A 21327-nucleotide genomic window follows, 5' to 3' on the forward strand; every position below is an offset into this window, starting at 1 on the left:
CTCCAGTCTGCACACCAGATGCTGCATTGTGCTGCAGCTAAAGGCCACGCCTTCTTTTGTTTGCAGAGTAGAGCATTGTTCCCATTGCAAGCCCAGACGCTGTCCTATTCAAATGCACTGCTTTGCAGATCTCCCCCCAATGATTCTTACTGAAGAAGGGGAAGATTACTCTGCTGTTGAGGGGAGGAGAGCCATGATGCACTGCGATGTCTTCAGCTCTCCACCATCTACTATCACTTGGTAAGTGAATCGGGTGTGCGTTTTCCCCCCTCCGACCAGCAGGGAGCAGTAGATCTCAACAGGTGGATGCGGACAGCATCAATGTTTGTCAATAAACACTTCTCACGTTCATTCACTGCTAATTTAAGCCACTATTTGTTTTCTTTGCAATATCATTTATTTATTTATTATTTATTTAGGCATGCCATGCTATTTTGTCAGGGCTCCCAATACAATTTTAAGGTGTACATTTTGTGACTAATATTATTATTCATAATAACGTTAATAATAGTAAAATAGAACTATATGTGATAATATTATCACATTTAATAATACTTAGTGCTATTATTATTATTATCATCATCAATATAACTGACAAAGATGTGGATCATAGCTAAATTGTCCAAACCAATGAATCTTTAGATTAAACGTTAATAAAAGATGTCGGGGGGAAAAAATGTTATGGTTCTGTCCCCATGTTTTCATGTCCTCCCACATTTAGTATGCGGTGTTTCTGCTAAGTTTACAGCTATGGTGAGGAGGGGCACAAACATGCTCACTTGCGTAACGTAGCCCCTCCATCACCCCGATCGGTGGCGTGCAGTCGGACGAGGCAGGTGAGGCGTAGCCGAATCATAACATGAAATACATATTAATATTTGTCCATTGAACTGTTATAAATGTGTTTTGTATTTGTTCCAATCTATTTTTATCATTTTAAAGTAAATATCACAGAATTTGCACATTTCCTGATCAAATAGATCAAATAGGCAGAAAGCTAAGATGAGGCAGCGGCAAATCTCTCCTGTCTGCTTAATTGTGTACATTTTGCAACGAGTCAAATGTATTAAAGATATTTTTATGCTCTGCGGACTGAATGAATGAATTGGATTGCCAAGATGGAGGATGATATACAGTATATCCAAGCTCAGTAGCAGGCGATCAAAGTAGCAGAGCTTTTCCTGGAGGACGGGGCGTACTTCATATAGAAACAAAACGTAAACTCAGAAATGTTTTTCAGTTTATAAATAAAAAAGTTGTCAATGAACAGGAATTATTCTTCTTTTTATTGTTACCCAGCGTGGATACATAAACATGAAAACTGCCAATTCCGATACCGATCATCCAGGACTGAGGATGGCCGATACCGATACTGATCACATGGATTAATTATACATTTTTAAATGTATTTATGATGAGTTCTATTGGCCAGGGGTGTCTTGACTTCCAGGGGGGGCAAAAATAGGTAATTACTAATCTTTTTTAAAATGAATTATAGGAAGGGCGGGTCCACGTGATTCTTTTTCATGGGACCCAGAACTCCTGGCTGCACCCCTGCTACCTGATGCTGTATATCATATCATATACATGCATGCTATCCATCCATCCATTTTCTATGCCGCTCATGCCGGGGGTATGCTGGAGCCTATCCCAGCTGACTTTGGGCGAGAGGCGGGGTACACCCTGGACCGGTCGCCAACCAATCACAGGGCACATATAGACACTCACAATCATTTTAGAGTCGCCAATTAACCTAACATGCATGCTTTTAGAATGTGGGAGAAAACCCACACACACACGAGGAGAACCTGCAAACTCCACACAGAGATGCTCAACGGAGGTTGGAACCCATGTCCCGATCATCATATATGCTATATGATATGAAAAAAGGAACCATAAAGTTACCTTCATTTAGACCAAACCATGCTTTACTTGTTGAAGACAACGTATATCACTCTGAAACTTCCACAGGATGAGACTCTGGCGAACCCGCTGTCCTCCACAGCTGAGAAACGCTGCTCATACCGTCCGATGAATTCAATTATTTTTCGGGTTATTAGCTTAGTTGTCTGACTGTCACACACATACGCGCAAATGTTAGCCACATGGCTGTGTTAGCCTCCAAAACTCACCATACTCAAGGTTCAAGAGTTTTATTGTCATATGCACAGTGAAACAGGTCGTTCTGCTATGCAGTGAAATTCTTGTTCTGTTCATTCTCCCAAAAAAGAAAGAAAACACAAGAAAATGAATAAGAACATAACAAACATTATTTAACGTGCAGGTGTTAGCAGTTAAGCGCCGCATGGCAGCCATGATTGTTTCGTTCTGAAGTGGGAGTGGGAGGACAACACTGGCAAAGCCGTTAAGTTAGGTCGAGACACTACACTGCACTATTGCTGTCACTGCGGTCTGCAATAGTGCTAGCCACAGGCGCATATGCCGATCACACATTTTTTACGGAAATCTGCCGATACTGATTGGTGGTGGATCAATCGGAACAGCCCTAAAAAAACATCAAAAACCTCCAAGGGAATCAGTGCCTCATTAGTCATGAACCTCACTGCCCACTGTACGATGGTAGGGGAAACACTGGTATGATTATTTTCACTCACTTTCATGTTTCACAGGAGTAAAGACGATTCATCGGAATCTGTGGTTGGGCCAAGGGTTACCATCCATGACAATGGGTCATTGGAGATTTACGCCACAGAAAAAGAGGACACAGGACAGTACACATGTTACGCCAAAAACACAGAGGGGTCATCTGCCATTGAAGCCACACTTTATGTTAAAGGTAGAATATTGTGCCTGCCAAGTGCTTGCAGTGGCTGCGAGTCCTTGGAAAGAGACTAACTAGTGTCCTGCATATTGAAGATCCCACTAGAATAAGAGTGGCCCCGGAAGACCAGCGGATCTTAATAGGCACTACAGCCCAGCTCTCATGCCTGGCAGAATACGACAAGTCCTTCAGCAACGACTTTGAGCTCCTATGGGAAAAAGATGATATGGACATAGGCTTCAACTATACTGACAATTCAAGGTAGGGTACTGGATTTTTTTTTTTACTGCATTACAGACCTATTCCCAGTTGGAAAGTCGTTTTACTGCTTAGGTTTGTCAATCAATACTGTGTCTCTATCTTCCTGTCAACAGATACTTTGTGGAGGACGGTATGCTTCAAATCATCAATGTAAGCCACTGGGACCAGGGTGTGTACACTTGTGTGGCAAGAACTCCAGTGGACCAGGACACAGCCTCTGTGTTGCTCATGGTGTTAGGTGAGCTAACATAAAAATCGTATTTGCGATCCAGTCCAGAAACCCCTAAACAAGAAAGGATCAATATGTCAGCAGCCCAAATCACAGCAGGTCGTAACTTTAATAGCGCGTGGCTGTGTTGCACAATAAGCCTGAACAACAGTGTGGACATCACCACACCTAAGCCTGCTCAGTGACGCAAGCTGTTCCACATCCTCTGGATGTGGGGATGATTTGATTGAAAATTTGCTCCCTTGGCCTTTTTTTCTTCTGAGATTGATGCATCTGTGATTTTTCCAAACCTATTTTGCTGTGATGGTTTTTCAGACGTCCCTGATGCACCCGAGCATTTGGTACTGTCTGAACACAAGACCAAAAGTGTGAAACTGAAATGGACTCCAGGGGACGATCACAACAGCTCCATCACAGGTATCCCAGACTTTGTCTGTATGACATGTACAGGTTTAATTATAATTCCGTGTGAGTGCCGTGTTTATCATGGTGTTAGACAATATGTATTAATTATTGATCCATCCAAGCATGAATTATGATCGGCGTCTGTGTGGAATATACAAGCCCAAAGCAGAATGCGAGGCGCGTTCTGCACAGCTGGTGGTTAGATAAGCAATTCTTTGGCAAGAAGCATAGCCGTGAGGGGCTGATTGTCTATCCACCTTGCAACAGAGTTTATTATTCAGTACGAGGAGAGCCAGTGGGAACCTGGAAATTGGAAGGAGCTGCTCAGAGTACCCGGAAATCAGGTTTCGGCCATCCTCAAACTCCATGGCCATGTCAACTACCGCTTCCGTGTGGCTGGTGTTAACAGTATCGGGAGGGGACGTCCCAGTGAGCCCACAGAGAGATACAAAACCCCTCCAGCAGGTATAGCACATCTTCCATGTGTTGTTGATTATACTTTTGGATAAGGACGCTGTGCAAATAATGCTGTGCTTCTTGTGAACTTTCAAGCACTCAGAGCTGTGACATAATTGATTCCACTCTTGTTGAGAATGTTCTCTTTTGTGCTCTATTCTATTCTACTAGAGAATTCTTTCACTCTAACAATTCTGACAAAATCTATACTCACTCTTTTCCACAGCCCCTGACAAGAACCCGGAAAATATCAAAATCGAAGGTCATTTGCCGCATGAAATGGATATCAACTGGCAGGTAAGAAATATGTGAAAAAGTGAGCTTTTGTGATTACTTTGCAGCAATAGCAAGAACCAGCTTCATGTGGTGGTATTCACATCTGCACACTTTTAACTTTGGATTTTTAGCTGTGCATTATTGGTCATTTTTAGGCAATATTAATTCATTTCCATTCATTGGCATAGATCTTAATTTGAATGACAAGTTGATGAAAGACTGAACCACAACCAGATACATCTTTTCTTATCTTATTATCTAATTCCGGTATCATAGAAAAGTGGCTTCTGAATCCTGGATTGATGAGCTCGCCCTCTGCTGATGATTTGCTTTTGTGGATTATCATATTTCATTCTTTTTCTTCCAGACTGGCTTTTGAGAAAAGAACAGTTTAATCTGTGATGTTTTAGCAAGGACCTCTATGAAAGAAAAGTCTTATTAGAGTAGGACAGCCAGCCCATTGTTTGGAAAGATAGCAAGATACAACAACACAAGTAGTGTGCCAGCGTACTTGATCGGGCTAAATGGAACAATGTGCAGTGAAATACAAGCAAATACAAATACAAACACAAGTTTGAAAACACCAGTCTGTTTGCCCCTTTGTGTTGTACTTCTTTAGCCCCTGTTGCCAATTGAGTACAATGGTCCCGGTCTTGAGTACAAAGTCAGTTACAGACGGCAGGACTTGGAGGAGGACTGGAAAGAACACATGGTGAAGAGACATTCGTTTGTGGTGACGAACACGCCCACCTATGTGCCTTATGAAATCAAGATCCAAGCGAAGAACAACCAGGGCTGGGGCCCGGAGCCAAAAATTGTGACTGGTTACTCTGGCGAGGATTGTGAGTATTTATTATTTCATTTGTCTGAAAGCTGTGGTACCCTAAGTTCTGGTGTATAAACCGCAGCCACTAAATTTAGAGGGAAAAACAGATTTATACATACAGTATAATAGACTATAAGACTCCGCATCATAAAATGGCATATTGTGGTGGCACAAAGCCATGAGGACCAGGCAGCTCTTTATTTGGCAGGAGCCAATCATGAAAAAAACTCACGACAAGCTTGTCAACCCTTTGGAAATTGCAGGAGGTCAACATACAGTCTGACTCACCGTGTCATCTTACAAAGAACACTGAACTCATCACACAGCAACCTTAAAACTCAAAAGGTGTACCTAAGAAATATACAAAGAAGTACTAATATGAGTTTAAAATGGGGGAAAAAAAAATATTTTGAAGTTTTCCCATAATACATTTTATCTGAGCAAAGCATTTCATTGGAGGACAAATTGCATAGAAAATGGATGAATGCAATGCTGCCTCTGTCCACCAGAGGGAGCCATGGGAGCCCAGTGACCAGTGAGGGGGCTGACATCATTGCAGCCCCAGCAGGCACCAATGAGTGCTTTGCTCAGACGCAATGCATTGTTGTAAAACTTTAAAATAGTTGTTTTTTTTTCATTTTAAACTTATATTTGTTCTTATATATACATGTATTTTTTTTATACCTTTTGAGTGTTAAGTTGCTGTGTGATGAGTTTAGTGTTCTTAGCAAGATGACAACGTGAGTCAGACTGTTATATTGAGCGGGACAGTATTTAAACAATTAGGGTTCAAAGTTTAAGAATAAAGTAGCAGCTTATACACCGGAAATTACGGTCATTAGCTTTTTAAATCTTTGGAAGCATTTTTTGTAAAAGATTTTAAAAAAGGAAGGCTTTAACCAACTGGCTTTTGGTCCTGATTTCCAATAGCTGCAGATAAGAACTTTGATTTAAAAGTATACAGTATTGTGTTTTTTTAACAGCTGATAAACAACTAGATGTTCCCATGAGGACTACATTATCCCTGATAGAGTTCAAATGTGTATTAGTTAGTGACAACACAATCATCAAGCCGCGAGTAATTGAGACGCCCATAAAATTGTCTATTTTTGTCACGTTCTCCTTATATTTTGGATGAACTTTGCCATAAAAGTGACTGCTGTAATTATTAGAGTAGATTCCGCTCCAGAACTCCAGAATTTTGCTGCTTCAGTCTATCATGGTTTTTCAAAAATATATTAATTAATAAATCATGCTGTTTTGTGCTTGAATAGATTTTTTAGTTTAAAAAAATGCATATTTAAGCAAATGTTACTGTTTTTGTTTTAACCTAAATTAAGCATTTTCATGCATAAGAATGGCTAAATGACGTAAAATACAAATATCAGGCATTCAGAAGACACTTTCAAGGACATTGATGATATGTAATGTCACCCTGATTGCTGCAACAACAGGCTTTTATTGCAGGTTTGCATTATCTCACAACAGGCACAATAATCCCGAATACACATCCCTAATAAAAACACGGGCTGCTGTCGCAACGGTTACCCACCCAAAATGAAACCATCGACGGCACCTCCTCTTCGCCCCTCACTCAGCTCCCCTAGGGAACTTATTCATGTCTTAAATGGCGTATTTACTTTCTTATGTCTACCATATTGGGTGGTATGGATGTAAAGGTTAAGGTATATGTTATTATATGTTAATATGTATGTTAGTTAGTTCCATGAATTCCAGTTGAATATTTCAAAAATTTCACATCTGAACTGAAAAAATGGTGGAAAGTCGGCTAACAGAACTAAGCATCACTTAACCACAAATAAACTCATACGGTTTGTAGATTCTGAAAAAAAGTTCTTACGCTGTTCGTGTCATCTGTGTTTTTATGTGTGGTAATGAAAATGAAAGCTTGTTTGTGTCATCTATGTTTTATGTACAGTAATGAAAATGAAAGCTTGAAAGAGATGATGATGTAGTGGGAATCTTTTTTTACCTCTACTACTTTATTCTGTTTGCAGTAGTTTTCAGGTAGCTGTTTACGTTTTATTGAAATATTCTTTTTTTTTTCTCTTCAGGGTTTCAAGGTTATGCACTGATGTGTTTTCAAAAGCACACAAACCAATTCTGTTTCTTGTGTCTAGCTTTCTTTTGGACTTGTCCCCAGGAGACCACCTCAGGTCATGAGCCTTAGATAGAAGATAAATGGTCCTTTACTTTATTTACTTCACAACTCTTGTGGCTGTTGGTAGAGCCCCGTATCATTGTAGCCAGGTGTTCTCCCAATATATCTGTTTAGACAGTGTTTTGAGTAGGATTTTTACCTTGTGTGATACGACCTTCCTTTATCCTGTAGGTCTTAATGATGTTGTTTGATTTTTGTGACAATAGCTTTGTAGGTCTCATTGTCTTGCATGCATGCAAGAGTGCTATAGGTTCTAATTGTCTGGCTTTTGCAGTTCCTTCCGCTGCACCTGATGATGTAGCTGTGGAGGTGATAAACAGCTCGGTGGCCAAGGTCAGCTGGACCCGTGTACACAAAGACAAGTTGCATGGACATCTGGGAGGCTACAGGGTAATGCCTCAAAACAAGCCCTTGTTTTCAGACACAGTTTAAAAGAAATGACCCTGACCTTGCTCAAAACCTTTGGTGTTCTCACCCCTCCCCGCCTCCTATACATCCTCAGCTCATTGCTCTCCTGCACACCACATGGGACACAACACCTCCTTCAACATTCTGGCACACATATGCAGGAAGTGTGAATTTACTGACGTGATGCTGAGCATCTCTTTCCCTGTGTAGATAAACTGGTGGCGTCTGCGCAGCCTGGTGGATTCAAATAAAAGTCACGGAGACAAACACACGCTGACATTTCCTGGCGACCACAACCATGCTACCATACCCAGACTACAACCCTTCTCCGAGTACAGCCTCATCGTTATGACCTTCAACGGGCGTGGCAACGGCCCTGGCAGTCATCCCGTCAATTTCAAAACCCCAGAGGGAGGTAGGCTTGTGGGGAAAAAAGTATGGAGTGTATTGATTTACAACAATCAAATAGCAAAGCAAATTGGGTTGTAGACTCCAACTACTTACTTTTTTGCCCCGCAGTGCCTGAGAAAAATCCTGCTTTCAGGGTGACAAACACACAGAAGCACTCTGTCTCCCTGGCTTGGGCACAGCCAACAGAGCCTAACGGGATTCTGACTGGGTACCTGCTAGAGTATCAGCTAAGTATGTGTTCATCTCCTTCATACGCATAAGTGAGCCACAAATAATCTCACCACAACATTATGGTTTTAAACCGTTTGTTTATCAGTGTTAACATCCGTGACTCATTCGCATTCAAAATTCTAATACAGTAGCACCTCAGTTTTCATTATTAGTTTGTTCCAAAAACGTCCTAAGGTAAAAATGTTCCCATAGGAAATAATGAAAATCCAATGAATCCGTTGTAGACACCAAAAATATGATTAAAAAGACATTTTTTACATACATTTTACATACATACAATACAATACAAATACAATATTATAGAGAATAATTGTTTTCACATGCAGAAAGTGATGTGAAAGAATTATGAATGAAATGGATAAATGAACATTTAACTAATGATAAGCTGATCATTTGGCCCATTGTTGAAGAGAGGAGTGGGGGGAGGAAAAGGGAGGCCATCTTCGTACTTTATGATTAGTTTTTGATTGAATTTAATAGTGTTTGGCACTGTTAGATATTATTATTACACCTATAGATTCAGTCTAATAGCTTCTCTAGAAGGCTTTTTTGAGACACACACACTCACATAGCACAATCAGACATGCGCAACACGTACATATGACTGATGGAAAAATGCTGGGAGAAACACAAAATGTGCATTGCTTTCACTCACACGAGCGTAACGCTCACTTCTACACAAAGTTAACTTTCACTTTCTAGAGGGGCGTGGCAACTGCTATATAGTCTGTGTACTTTCAATGTGGTCTCTATCCTCGATCTCATTGATGATCCAGTACTCTAATCAAAAATATATCGCTCTCAACAATTTGAAAACCTTTTAAAATGGATGACCAGTGACTACTTCTCTGATAGCAATCTGATAGCAGGAAGAAAGAAGCAATACTCCGTCAATCACTCTCCATCCGTCCTTTTTCTATGCCGCTTATCCTCATTAGGGCGAGAGGCGGGGTCCACCCTGGACTGGCCGCCAGCCAATCACAGGGCACATATAGACAAACAATCATTCACACTCACATTCATACCTATGGACGCCAACGGTCACCAATTGGTCGCCAATTAATGTAACCTAACCTAACATCCCTTTTTGGAATGTGGGAGGACATGCACAGGGAGAACATGCAAACTCCAAAAATATTATTATATTTGAACCCAGACCCCCTGACTGTGTGGCCAACATTCTAACCACTAGGCTACCATGCAGCCCCCTGTAGGTCACCTTCTTTATCAAATTGCTAGCATTCATAGCAGTCCCTTGATTCTGTGTAATGATACAGTACAGAACAAATTGATTAGTTTGCATATTTTACGGGAAACTGAGAGAGTGTATGAAAAAAGAGACAAAATTTGTCATGAGAAAACTGGGACATTCAAAAATCAAAGTTGACGGTATATCATTTTTGGTATAAGTGGTATTAAAAAATTCTTGTCTTGTCTTCCGTACTGTACCAAGTACTATACTACATATAGTCAGAACTTTGCTAAGCCTTTGACTGATAGCACTGATCCCTATCACAGAAAAGAAAATCGATGAGCCATGCTAATAACAATGAGGTCATGGTGACGCCACGTGTGTAAAGGAAACATGCCAGGTTGATGTTTGACTGTCATGATCATCCCTCGACTCGTGCTGAGCCAGGCCACTATGTCACAGTCTGTTAGGGTTCTGTTTTACTGACCGTCCTGTCGGCAGGGGACATCTCCACTAAGGCTCACAGTCTCAATGGGATCCGATCACTGAACACAGTGCTGTCCTCAAACAAAAGCGAACAAAAGCAAAGCTCAGCACTAACTTTCAGCACCATCATACTGCCACATTTCCTGGCTGCAGAAATTGAGTTTGATTTGGCTGCTGATGAACAAGGTCAAATGTCGCAGAGTATTTCAGGAGAGGACACTTTCATTGTACCTTGCCTATAAACTAGGGCTGTCAATGATTTTTCAAAGTTTACAAATTAATTAATCATGATTAATCACCATTTACAACTACTGTATGTCAGAAATATACCCATTTTCACTGCATTTTATCAACAGAAAGATACATGACAGAGCATCATTATATATATTTAACATACTGTATGTTGAGACGGTGATTACCAACCTAGGGTACACGTACCCCTCGCGGTATGCAATCATATTGCAGGGGGTAAACGAATAATTTAATTTCCAAGATGATAAGTAAATATTCTCAGTCATTTCCTAACGAAACAGACAATAAAATGGGTTTGCGCAGGGAGACAATAACCTGTGGCACTAAAATCATAACAGTTGTATTACATTCCACATATGCAGAATTTTCAACACGTATGAGTGAGGGGGTGCTCTGAGGGGGTATAACAAAAAGAGTCTGGGGTTGACAAGACAAAAAATGTTTGGAGGGATGTAACGATTTTGTAACGATGCATCAATTTATATTCCTATGATCCAACTACATGGATCCGTGTCCAGCAAAGTTTCCATTCAGGACGACATGTATCAATATACAATATACACCATCATATCATTTGTCTCTTTCATGTCTCTCTGCAATTCCTCTGAACTTGGCTACATTGGCTGTAGTTACCTGTAAGTACCTGTATTTACAAAAGTATTGTAATTTTCCAAACGCAACACAGTTAGAATAGTTTATAGTTTTTAGTTTAGTTTAGTTTAGTTTATTTGAACATGAAGGTTCCAATGGAATACATCTCATGAATCATTTCACAGTTCCACATGTCCAAAAGGAGTAGGAAGAAGCAGAGCCCCCCCCCCCCCCCCCCCCCCCATCTATTCTACATCTAGTACAGTACATATTGTTCTGTTCTGTATCGTTGATATACAAATTAAACAGTTTTGGTCCCAGTATGGACCCCTGGGGTACTCCACACGTGGTGTGTAAACTCCCAGATGTGTATTCTCCTAGCTTTACAAATTGTTTCCTTTTTGCTAGGTAGCTTTTAACCCAATTCAAAACTAATCCTCTAATTCCGTACCTTTCTAATTTTGAAATTAAGATATTGTGGTTAATTGTATCGAAAGCTTTTGTCAGATCCATGAATACTGCTGCTGCACATCTTCTGTTGTCCATAGCAGTAGTGATTTCCTCCGTGATTTCCATCAGTGCCATAGAAGTTGAAATGTTGGCTCTGAAACCATATTGACTGCTAGTGAGTAATTCATTCTTATTCATGAATTTGTCCAACCTATTATTAAATAAGTAAAACTAAGAGATACCACACTTTTATCCTACACAATTAATTTGGGCCATCTTAGCCATTGCTCTTTTTGTGTGGAAAATAGAAGATTGCTTGAATGAACCTTAGTAGTTACTCACCGACATCAAGTGGTGTTGATGTCCAGAGTTCAGAGTGTCTGTGAAGGCACCTTGCAAGAGTGTGGTAGATAGATACTTTATTTAGACATGTTTATGGGTTGGAAATACACACAGGTACATGATGTTGGAATTGAGCGCTGCTATTGATGTATTAAGGGAGGAATAAAGACTGAGGACAGAACATCTGCAACTCTGTGAACATCTGTGGGGACACGACACTTACCTCCATCCAACGTCATAACAGAGAGGCATGGCTTGCAGTGATGTGCATGTCTTAATTACAGTAAACATTAACACAATTAATTCAATAAATTACTTACCACCTTTAAAGTGTTATTTTTTACAGCCCCACTATAAATCTGATTGACTCTTGGAAGTCCTCTGAAGCTCCCCACAAATTGCGGCTAATGCAGCCAGCTGCCAAAGCCTCATGAGTGAAAAAAGTGAAATTGCAAGCTGAGAAGCAGCTGTTGCAGGGCTACACTCACCCACACAACATATTTGAATGGCTTAACATCTCACAAGTTTCACTGGAAGGTGGGTTGTTTTATTACATGCAGGAATATTAGCATGCTTAAATAGTTTAGGAGGTGCTTTGGAATGGAAAGGATGATCTTCTGATCTTCCTATCATATCATCAGTGGCTTATTGATCACTGTGGAGCATGAAAACAGCAGATGTGGAAGTGGTGGTTATTTTTCCTCATGACAGTGGCAAATTGCTCCTATTAACTTGCTGTTAATCATTTCAAGGCATTTCATAAACTTTCAACGTTTTCAGAAAGATAAACGTATATTCCCAAGAAGATTTGAATGATTCTTTCAAAGTCTGCATGTGTACTATACAGAAGAGACACGTCTTTACTCAATTATGAATTATACGATGGCTGCGTTGGACCGGGTCATTCCCCGATGCACTGATATCTATATCAACGGTCACAATGTCGCTTCAGTTACCATTGTTTACTACTACTACATAGGAAGCTAAATAGCTAGTCAGCGAGAGGCGTGGTTGCTCACGCTCAGGAAAACACTGCCCCCTATCGTTTTTTTGTTTTTTTAACATATTTGAAGGTTTTTCAAAATAGTAACGCAATAATTGCCTTTATTAAGGAGTAATCTCATAATTAATGCTATTACTTTTTGGGGAAAGTAACTAGTAACTCTTACTAATGACTTTCTTAACCCTTAAGAGGCCATTTGACAAACAAACAATGACAAATGACAAGCAACAGCAGCGTCCCAATACGTGGGCATCCACTCTATAGAACATTGCATTAGCTTATGTTCAAATAAATGTGGCATTAAAAATAGAATTTTCCGTGGATTTAAATGGTACATCTTTTTCCACGAAGATCAAATGTGTTGCTTTTTTAAATATAAAATGTGTAGCCAAAATGGCTTGACAATTAACTCATTCAATCCCAGCCATTTTTCAAAAGACAACCCCTTCAGTAGCGGCCATTTTAAATGATTTTGACTGATCTTTCCAGGCACACAGAATATTGTGTTCTATGGTTATATCAACATGGAACCTACCAGAAAAAACTTAGACTCCCATCTTTCAACAGGAAAAAAAAAAGTTTGTTTGTACCTTTTTGCGTTCTTTAGTAATCAGCAGTAGAACATTGGTAAGTTTCAGGAAAATATCAGTTCCTGACTAGAAAAGGGAGAAAAACAGCTGTGAAATTTCAAGCATTTCAAGCTTTCACTTTGACACAAACATGTTTTGCTTTTTGGACAGGTGAAATGTTTAAAGAAGTATACCAACGTAAACAACACAAACAAGGCGTTCTTCTACAGCAAAGTAACCATTTATTTACAAATATAACACCATGAACTATTTACAATTTTTACATTTGGAACTAAACTGTGTGTGTGCACACGTGTGTGTGTGTGCGTGCATGCGTTCAGATTTCCGCATGCTGCACTCCTGCACGCTGACTTCCTCCTTCCTGTCATGTGATCCTTCCATTGAATGATCCCTACCTTGTGGCAGTTTTTGTGGCTTAAAAGTGCTCTGAAATGTTAATGCATTAGTGCAGAGCTGCATCACAACCTCTTTTTGCCTCTCGCGTGAAAAAACTTACATATACAATAAATATGTCTTTGGTATTGAAGAGTTTAAAACAAAAAATTGTCCAACACCGGTTAATTAACTGTGTTACAACAATGAAAGTTCCCCTGAAGTTTCAAAGACATCAGGGATATGCAAATATTTCCGTGAGTCAAAAGACCATCCACAAAATATACAGTAGAGAAGCTGATCCATTGCAGCGCTCAGCATGCTGTCAGTGTGCTACTCCCCACCCGCAGCTACGTTGTTTTGATGTGATGTAATAGGTCAACCGGAAAAGGCCCACCTTTGAACAAGCTGAAAGGGGACATGTTGACCCTCACTTTGTGGAGGCAGAGATAGTTTGGCCGAAAATCAAATTACCCTCGGTGCATGTAAAATGGGACAAGTGGAGGGGGAGAAGTCGTCGGCAGTAACTCAGTACCTCTTTTGCATGTAAAGGTAGGGACGGACATCCTCCAAAATCTTGAAGAAAGGCAAAAACGTGACCAAAGGGGAACCAATTCTATTTTCCATGTCTGAATACTGTGAATACTGTGTATATTGTATATACGTATATTGTGTACTGTATATGTGACCTTGCTTCAAGCCGCTCCTTCCTTAATAGACTTGCAGGATATTAGGTGGATTTATAACGTCAGGATATGCAAGCTTATGTATGACAGTTTTTCTGCATTGGTTGGGCTCATTCCTTGAAAGAAGAAATGACATTCTCAAAATAACAGGGACAAACCTCCAAACCACTTGGCACTTGTTCACAACATGTAACTGCAAACGTCTTAGTGCATGTCTCAATGTCGAAGTATGTTTTATTCATGATGAAGTACAGGTAGCCTACAGTTAGCACCTACATTTAGCATATTTTCCAATTGAATAGATGTTGTGGATTCTCAGGTCTGATGGGTTGTTCTCTCCAATTCATGTCAGCATCATTTCATTGTGTAAGTCATCACTTGCGTAATAGTCTGTTCAATTGTCAAAATGAGTCAATAAGATATTTGAATACCATGGATGCCATATACGAATCTCTTGAAACATGGGATGAATTCATTATTTGACAGTCAGGTGAAACTACTTGTGCTGTGATGGATGAGAATCTGTGAGATGCCAGACAGCAGTGTGAGGTGGAGGATGCGGACGCTGGCCAGGAGAGGAAGGCTGAGGACAGCAACCAGTGAGGAAGTGTTTTATTTGCAGCACCGTGGGCGACATAATATTCACACATCACATAGTATGTGATGCTGTTCACATGTTCTTATTACACTGATGTATGAAAGTTACTGTATGTTATGTGTGTGTTCCTTGGCAGTATGAGTGCAGTGTGTGATGTCAAACCTAACATGGAGGCTACTGTTACCGTGAAATCTTTTCTTTTCAGTTTTGTGCACAATTGTATTCTGTTAGCTGGACAAAACACGAGCACAGTAATTAGTGACAGTGAAGGACTGGACTAAGACTGAGAGGTGGACATGAGGGATATTTCAATGGTCCTCTGCCATCGTGACAAAACATCCAAAGAGTTTGACTTGCAGTGCTTGCACAATGCCAAAGGGCTGGTACATTTTTTGGGCACTGATCATTTATTTGGGAAAGGAATTTAGTTCCGACACATGAGTGCAGTGTTTTGGGAGAGGTATGAGCTTTGGCAGGTGAACCGTGCTGTTGTGCTGAACCATTCAAGTTATTTTGCTTAAAGAACCGAGAGTGTTGAGAAAGTCTGGTCTGTTTCAGGAAATGAACCAAAGCAATTGAGAATGATCTTTGCATTTTGGTGGCACTGACTATTTATATGGGAAAGGAATTATCTTTGACGCATGAGTGAACAGTTCTGGGAGCGACATAAGCTTTTGCAAGTGAGCTATAACTCTTTGGCCAAATGATCTGAGAGTTTTGAGAAAGTAATTTCTGTTTTAGAAAATGAGCCAAACCGACCTACTTGGTTGAGGAGGCTGAAGAACAAAAGTACAATCCCTCGCTACATCACTGTTCACCTTTCACAGATTTTTTAAAGTGCAATTTTGCACTTTTTTTTAACCGCTTATGAACGCGCATTGTGTTCTGCGTCCTTGTGGTGTTTTAGAGTGATCTATCGGTGCTCTGTTGTATGTGTCTGTTATTATATTTACTACTGCTACCAGATGACTATGTTGTATACTCATTTGAGAGTTGAAGACATGTCCAGATGTGTCCAGTTCGTCTCAGTAACTATAGAGCCACAACAGTCCTGATTGGCTAAAGGAGACCCGTTCATTGTGTTCTGCGTTCTGATTGGCTGCAGACCATTGTCAATCAATCTCCTTCGTGCAGGACTGCCTGTTTCCTGTTGCGAGCGATCATACATGCTGAATGAAGGCAGAAGTTACGCGGCTGTAGGGCGCCTGGAATACTGTAAATGAATCTTCGGTTGATGGAGGACAACAAGGAGGAATATGTTTTAACAAGGATGCAAAAATGCTAAAGCCTAATGGCGCCAAGACAAACCACGATCAGAGGAGCCACCATCAGAGGAGTCACTTAATTTCTTGTGTCCAATCTTGATCATTAAAATTCACATGAAATTTGAACTTTCAGAGTGATTAAACGAGAGAGAAATATGATAAAATGTTAATACCTGTCTGAGAAAAGTGTATGAAGTGTATGGTGAGGGGTTTTACAGCCTTGAAACATATATAATAATAATTGTACAAAAATATAGTTGTCGGACTTCACTTATTGACTTATTGACTTATTACTTTTTGGCTATTTTGGGATAAATAGGAAATACTGTATTGGAAATATTTCTGAAATAATGGGCATTCAGAAAATGAATCCTAATTTGTACTAATGATACAGTTTCAATAATAATTCAACATTTAAAATGTTCATTCACAAGTTTTTCCTTGTTTTTGATGTGTCCTAACGAAACAGAAGTACCCCCTGTTTGTTTCTGCAACACAGACAATACATGGCACCTGCCTGCCTGCAAAGCTACCGTATTTTCCATAGTGAGTGATTAGATCACAAAAAAAAACTACAAAAAAACAAGAACACATAAATCATGTGGTGAACAATGAGACATCTTATGTAAGTTGTGTTGTCATCTTTTATAGCAATGACCCAAAAATCTGTTTGGGACACATTTGTAGACTGGACAGCTATTCTCAGTATGATTTCATCCAGATTTTGGACTGTATTTCTGTACTAGATTAGACTTGCATTCTGCATCACACTCATGTTGTTTGGGTTTACACTGACCTCTTTATCAACAGACCCAAAGTAGCCAGGTAAGATACCGACTCCATTACTGATACTGATATAGGCAGCAGCCCTCCCTCATACTAATGTCAGGTCACATGAACACATTATGCTTCTTTTACTGTAACGCCACTGGATGCATTTCACATATAAACACTGTAAGAACACAGTAAAGTGCAAAGTATGAAACTCTGGACTACTACAATCAGTGACATTATCACCTGGGCCCATTCAGCATGTGACGCATAAACACAGAAAGAATGAAACAAATACGATTTGAAGTATTAAAGCAAGATAACATCACATAACCAGTGTTATATTGCAAATTGCATATGTACAATCGAAAGGCGAAACTTGGAAATAATTTCGGACCGCAGACATACTGAGCTAGCAAGCTTGTTACAGTGTGGAGCACATCATCACTCGTGCGCCCATATCATTATAGGCACAAAAACCATTACCGATATGAACAGATCTCTCATTTTTATGCTAATATCAGATGATAAAATTGGTCAGACGAGTGGAGACCCAATTGAACAGCGTTTGAGACGTATCGTACGACGAAACGTAATGTTCAAAACAATAATGAAGTCTGCTGGATTATTATACTCCTTCTATCTGGTGCTATTTTTACAGTCTGAGATGTTGTGAAGAGATTCGCGAGCACACAGACACACAGCTGTGTAAAAGCCTTTTGCTGTTGTTTCACTCATTCAATCCCAGCCATTTTTCAGAACCGGCCGTTTTAGACGAATTTGACTGATCTTTCAAGGCACACAGAATATTGTGTTCTATGGCTATATAAACATGGAACCTACCCAAAGAAACATTACACTCCAGTGTTTCATCAGAAAAAAAGTTTGTTTCTACCTTTTTCCCTTCTTTACCAATCAGCAGTAGAACATAAGTACGTTTCAGGAAAATATCGAGCCAGTCGTAGGGCACATATAGACAATCATTCACGCTCACTATAACTACGTCTTTGGTATTGAATGACTGAATCACTTATTTGGGTCTTTGGTCTATGCAGCATTCACACTTGAAATGAACCGAACTTCACCAGAGCTCACTTGTAAGCGACCCAAAACCACTTTTTTTCATAGTCTGCTTGTTTCGTGTGCACCGTAGAGTTCAAACTTGACTGAACAAACCACACTGCAGCAGTCGCACACACCGAATAGCAGTTTAACAAATGCACCTTTTGGTAACTGCATCTGTAAAAATGATGTTATGATTTCGTTTTGGATAGACAATCTTCAGTTTTAACATTTCAGTTGTCAATTTATCCTTCCCTGCAGTTAACGACACAGAGGAAGTTGGGCCACTGCAGACTATAGACATCAGCAAACCCCAAACTACCAAGTGGACCCTCCGGGGTTTGGAACCTTTGAGCAAGTACAAGTTCTACCTGCGTTCCTGCACCACTGTGGGCTGTGGACCCATTGTCAGTGAGGAAAGCACCACCACCCTTGAAGCAAGTAAGTAATTGGGGGAGGGGCGACGTAGCTTAAGCGTGAATGAACTGGTGTGTGTTGGTCCTAATTTGCTTAAGAGACAAAATAAGATTAGAGTCATGGCATTGAAATGATTCACTCCAGGCACGTTGTGAGGCAAGTAACAAAGCCCTTTCTGTTTTCCAAGTAGTATTCAGCGAGCAAACGCTACCAAGCCTCTCTTGTGTCCTAGTAAGGCATTTTGGTGGATAAACAGTTTAATATGGATGTAGTGTAGCTTTTCATTTGTCACTGCCAGAGCAAGAGCTTATTGATTGGATGGACCGTGCAAGTTATGAGACAATCAGCAAAGAAAGAAAATTGCTTTGAGCGGGGAGAGACTGAATGCTCCGATAACGAATTGTGTAATCATGAAAAAGTTGCTGGGTAAGTCATCATAATAATCCAGCTTGTAGCATGTAATTTTTTCTTGGTGATGACATATCATTTGTTGGGGATTGCATGGCGCAACTTAAATCGAGTCAATCTGCGAGGACGTGGACTTTAGTGTGAATGATTAGAGAGGAAATGAAATAGAAACTTATTTGAGATTCAGTGAAAACAGACTGCAAATGAATGGGTGGTGCTTGCAACGTACTATCATTGTGCCTTAATGAAAGTCTTTTCCAACATAATATACATAATATAAACACACTAAATTAAAAATGTCTGCTATTTACTGAGGGGAAGCTTAGACTCAAAGAGAAGGTTGATTGTCTCTCAGTGGTGGTTGTTTGCATGTTAAAAAGTAAAATCACCAAAATGATGATAACTCTCTTTTCTGTAGCTTTTCTGCAGCTTTAGTTTAATTGTTTCCATCATTGCATGTATCAAAATTCAGCAAGCGTTAAGCTACCTCCTTGCACTGCTTTGTGCTGTCTACTCGCTGCCGTGCTGCCTAAATGCGTATCGCTTCAAGCGCAACCTTTCATCACGCAGAGTCTAATATGTGTGAATGTCTGCTTAGCAATGCATTTGCTTGTCCTCTTTGTCTTTTTTACCCCCTGCAGCTTCCACTCTGGCTCCCACTGATGACCCCAGTATGTAGACTAGTGCTCATGTAGATGCATAACAGTTTATATACACATACGTACAATTTTAGTATTCCTAGATTTCGTAGTTCTTTGTGTATTTTATTCCACAGAGGATGTACAGGTAGTCCTCGGGTTACGTGGAAATGATACTATCGCACTGTAAACAGAACACATGAAAGACATAAAACTCGGCCCTAAAAACGATAAATACAAGAGTTAAATGAAACAGTAATACAAAAAAAAAATATCCCTGTGGTTGTCTTGCACACTGGGGGGTGCTTTAGGGAGTAAGAGACAGGCCTTATTGAGAGGCGGAAGTCTCATCAACGAGAGCACTACGCTTCTTATGCTGTTATCACTGTCTATTTCATAGGAACAGATCCTTTCACATGTTCAAAGATAACATATTTATCCTTCATGACGGTTGCCTCGTTTCAGCAGCTTGGTTTCTCCACTGAGCGTCTTACAACGTCTAAGTTGACTTTGTTAAATATTATTATTACACCTAATGATCGAGTCGAATTGCTCAGCTTGCATTTTCAGTCTAGAAGATACTCAAAGACTCACATAGCACAATCAGAGTTGAGCAACATGTAAATATGACTGATAGAAAAATCCACAATAGATGCATTGTTCTTACTCACACAAACTTAACTCTCTCTTCTACACAACCTTAACTTTCACCTTGTAGAGGGGCACGGCAAATGCTACATAGACTGTGTACTCTCAGTCTGGGCTCTTCCCCGATCTTCCTCATTGATGATAGAGTCCAGCGCTGTAATCAAAAATATTGCTCTTATTTTTTTAATACAAAATGAAAACCTTTCAAATTGTGTGTCATTGACTACGTCTCTGATAGCAGCGCCACCCCAAGAACCAAGAAGATAGACTGAAGAAAAGCAGTAGCCGTTACAGCTTTCATTTTCACTTTTACGCGCTGCCACCAGACGTGTCGCCTCGCCTCGGTGGTCATAATGGAGATTAAACTTAAATAGTTAACCAACAAAAGTGGCATTGTCCTTCCTCTCAGCGTAGCGATGCGACTCCGTGTTATTCTACCAGTGTGCCAATGTGTTATTCCGCCACGTGCACGTAACTAGTTCTCCTTTTCTTTTTGTAGAATATTTATAGTTAAAGGCAGTGCGTGCGTCACCACGAAACGGCCAAACTCGGAATGCCGTAAACCGAGGACCACTTGTACACTAATGTAAAACTTGCATTTAGATCTGACTACTCGAGGTTCCTAACTAAGCAATTACAGATTTTAGATTGTCTATGCCGATTTTAAGGATTAGAAAAAATGTGGACAAAACAGCAACATTTTTACATTACTAATCACTAATACGTCACTAATCTAGATAGAAGCTCTAGACTAGTTAAAAGCAGCATGTGCGCTAACACTAGAAAGTAGTATTCTAAAGCCTGTCATACTGAATAACCTTAAGATCTATGTTTCTTTCAGGCAAATCCGCTTCTCCCTCACCTCCAAGTACTCCAAAGTCCCCCATGACCAAATCCACTCAGTCCAACATAGGTAGAACCTCAGCACATACTGACACTCCGCCATCAAAGCAAAGAGAAGGAACTTAAACATTGTACAAATGTTCAGTATATTAGAGTGTAAACTGAGTTATTAACCGCGGTTCGTCATTCTAAGTGTAAATAAAACTGATACTGCTAATGGATTAGTTGATTCTAATGCAGCGTTCA

At 40.1% G+C, this 21327-nt stretch overlaps 1 protein-coding gene across 14 annotated transcripts in view; it reads left to right on the forward strand.

Moving 5' to 3' along the window:
- Positions 1–21327, forward strand: part of chl1b (cell adhesion molecule L1-like b) — an 85676-nt gene that overhangs the window by 53166 nt on the left and 11183 nt on the right. For 11 of the 14 annotated variants that reach the window (XR_008572210.1, XR_008572209.1, XM_054784187.1 and 8 more), the window contains 14 exons: positions 129–240; positions 2631–2797; positions 2878–3043; positions 3157–3281; positions 3588–3689; positions 3945–4142; positions 4360–4430; positions 5029–5251; positions 7692–7807; positions 8036–8240; positions 8345–8467; positions 18389–18568; positions 19594–19623; positions 21080–21151. Coding sequence is in view for 11 of the 14 variants with exons in the window: in XM_054784187.1 (XP_054640162.1) it covers positions 129–240; positions 2631–2797; positions 2878–3043; positions 3157–3281; positions 3588–3689; positions 3945–4142; positions 4360–4430; positions 5029–5251; positions 7692–7807; positions 8036–8240; positions 8345–8467; positions 18389–18568; positions 19594–19623; positions 21080–21151 (1890 nt within the window). In the remaining 3 variants the exon portion in view is untranslated. The remainder of the gene's footprint in view (positions 1–128; positions 241–2630; positions 2798–2877; positions 3044–3156; positions 3282–3587; positions 3690–3944; positions 4143–4359; positions 4431–5028; positions 5252–7691; positions 7808–8035; positions 8241–8344; positions 8468–18388; positions 18569–19593; positions 19624–21079; positions 21152–21327) is intronic. The other 3 variants (XR_008572211.1, XM_054784186.1, XM_054784184.1) reach the window with 2 other exon arrangements.

This window comes from Dunckerocampus dactyliophorus, chromosome 8, assembly GCF_027744805.1.
Source record: "Dunckerocampus dactyliophorus isolate RoL2022-P2 chromosome 8, RoL_Ddac_1.1, whole genome shotgun sequence".
Lineage (NCBI taxonomy): Eukaryota > Metazoa > Chordata > Actinopteri > Syngnathiformes > Syngnathidae > Dunckerocampus > Dunckerocampus dactyliophorus.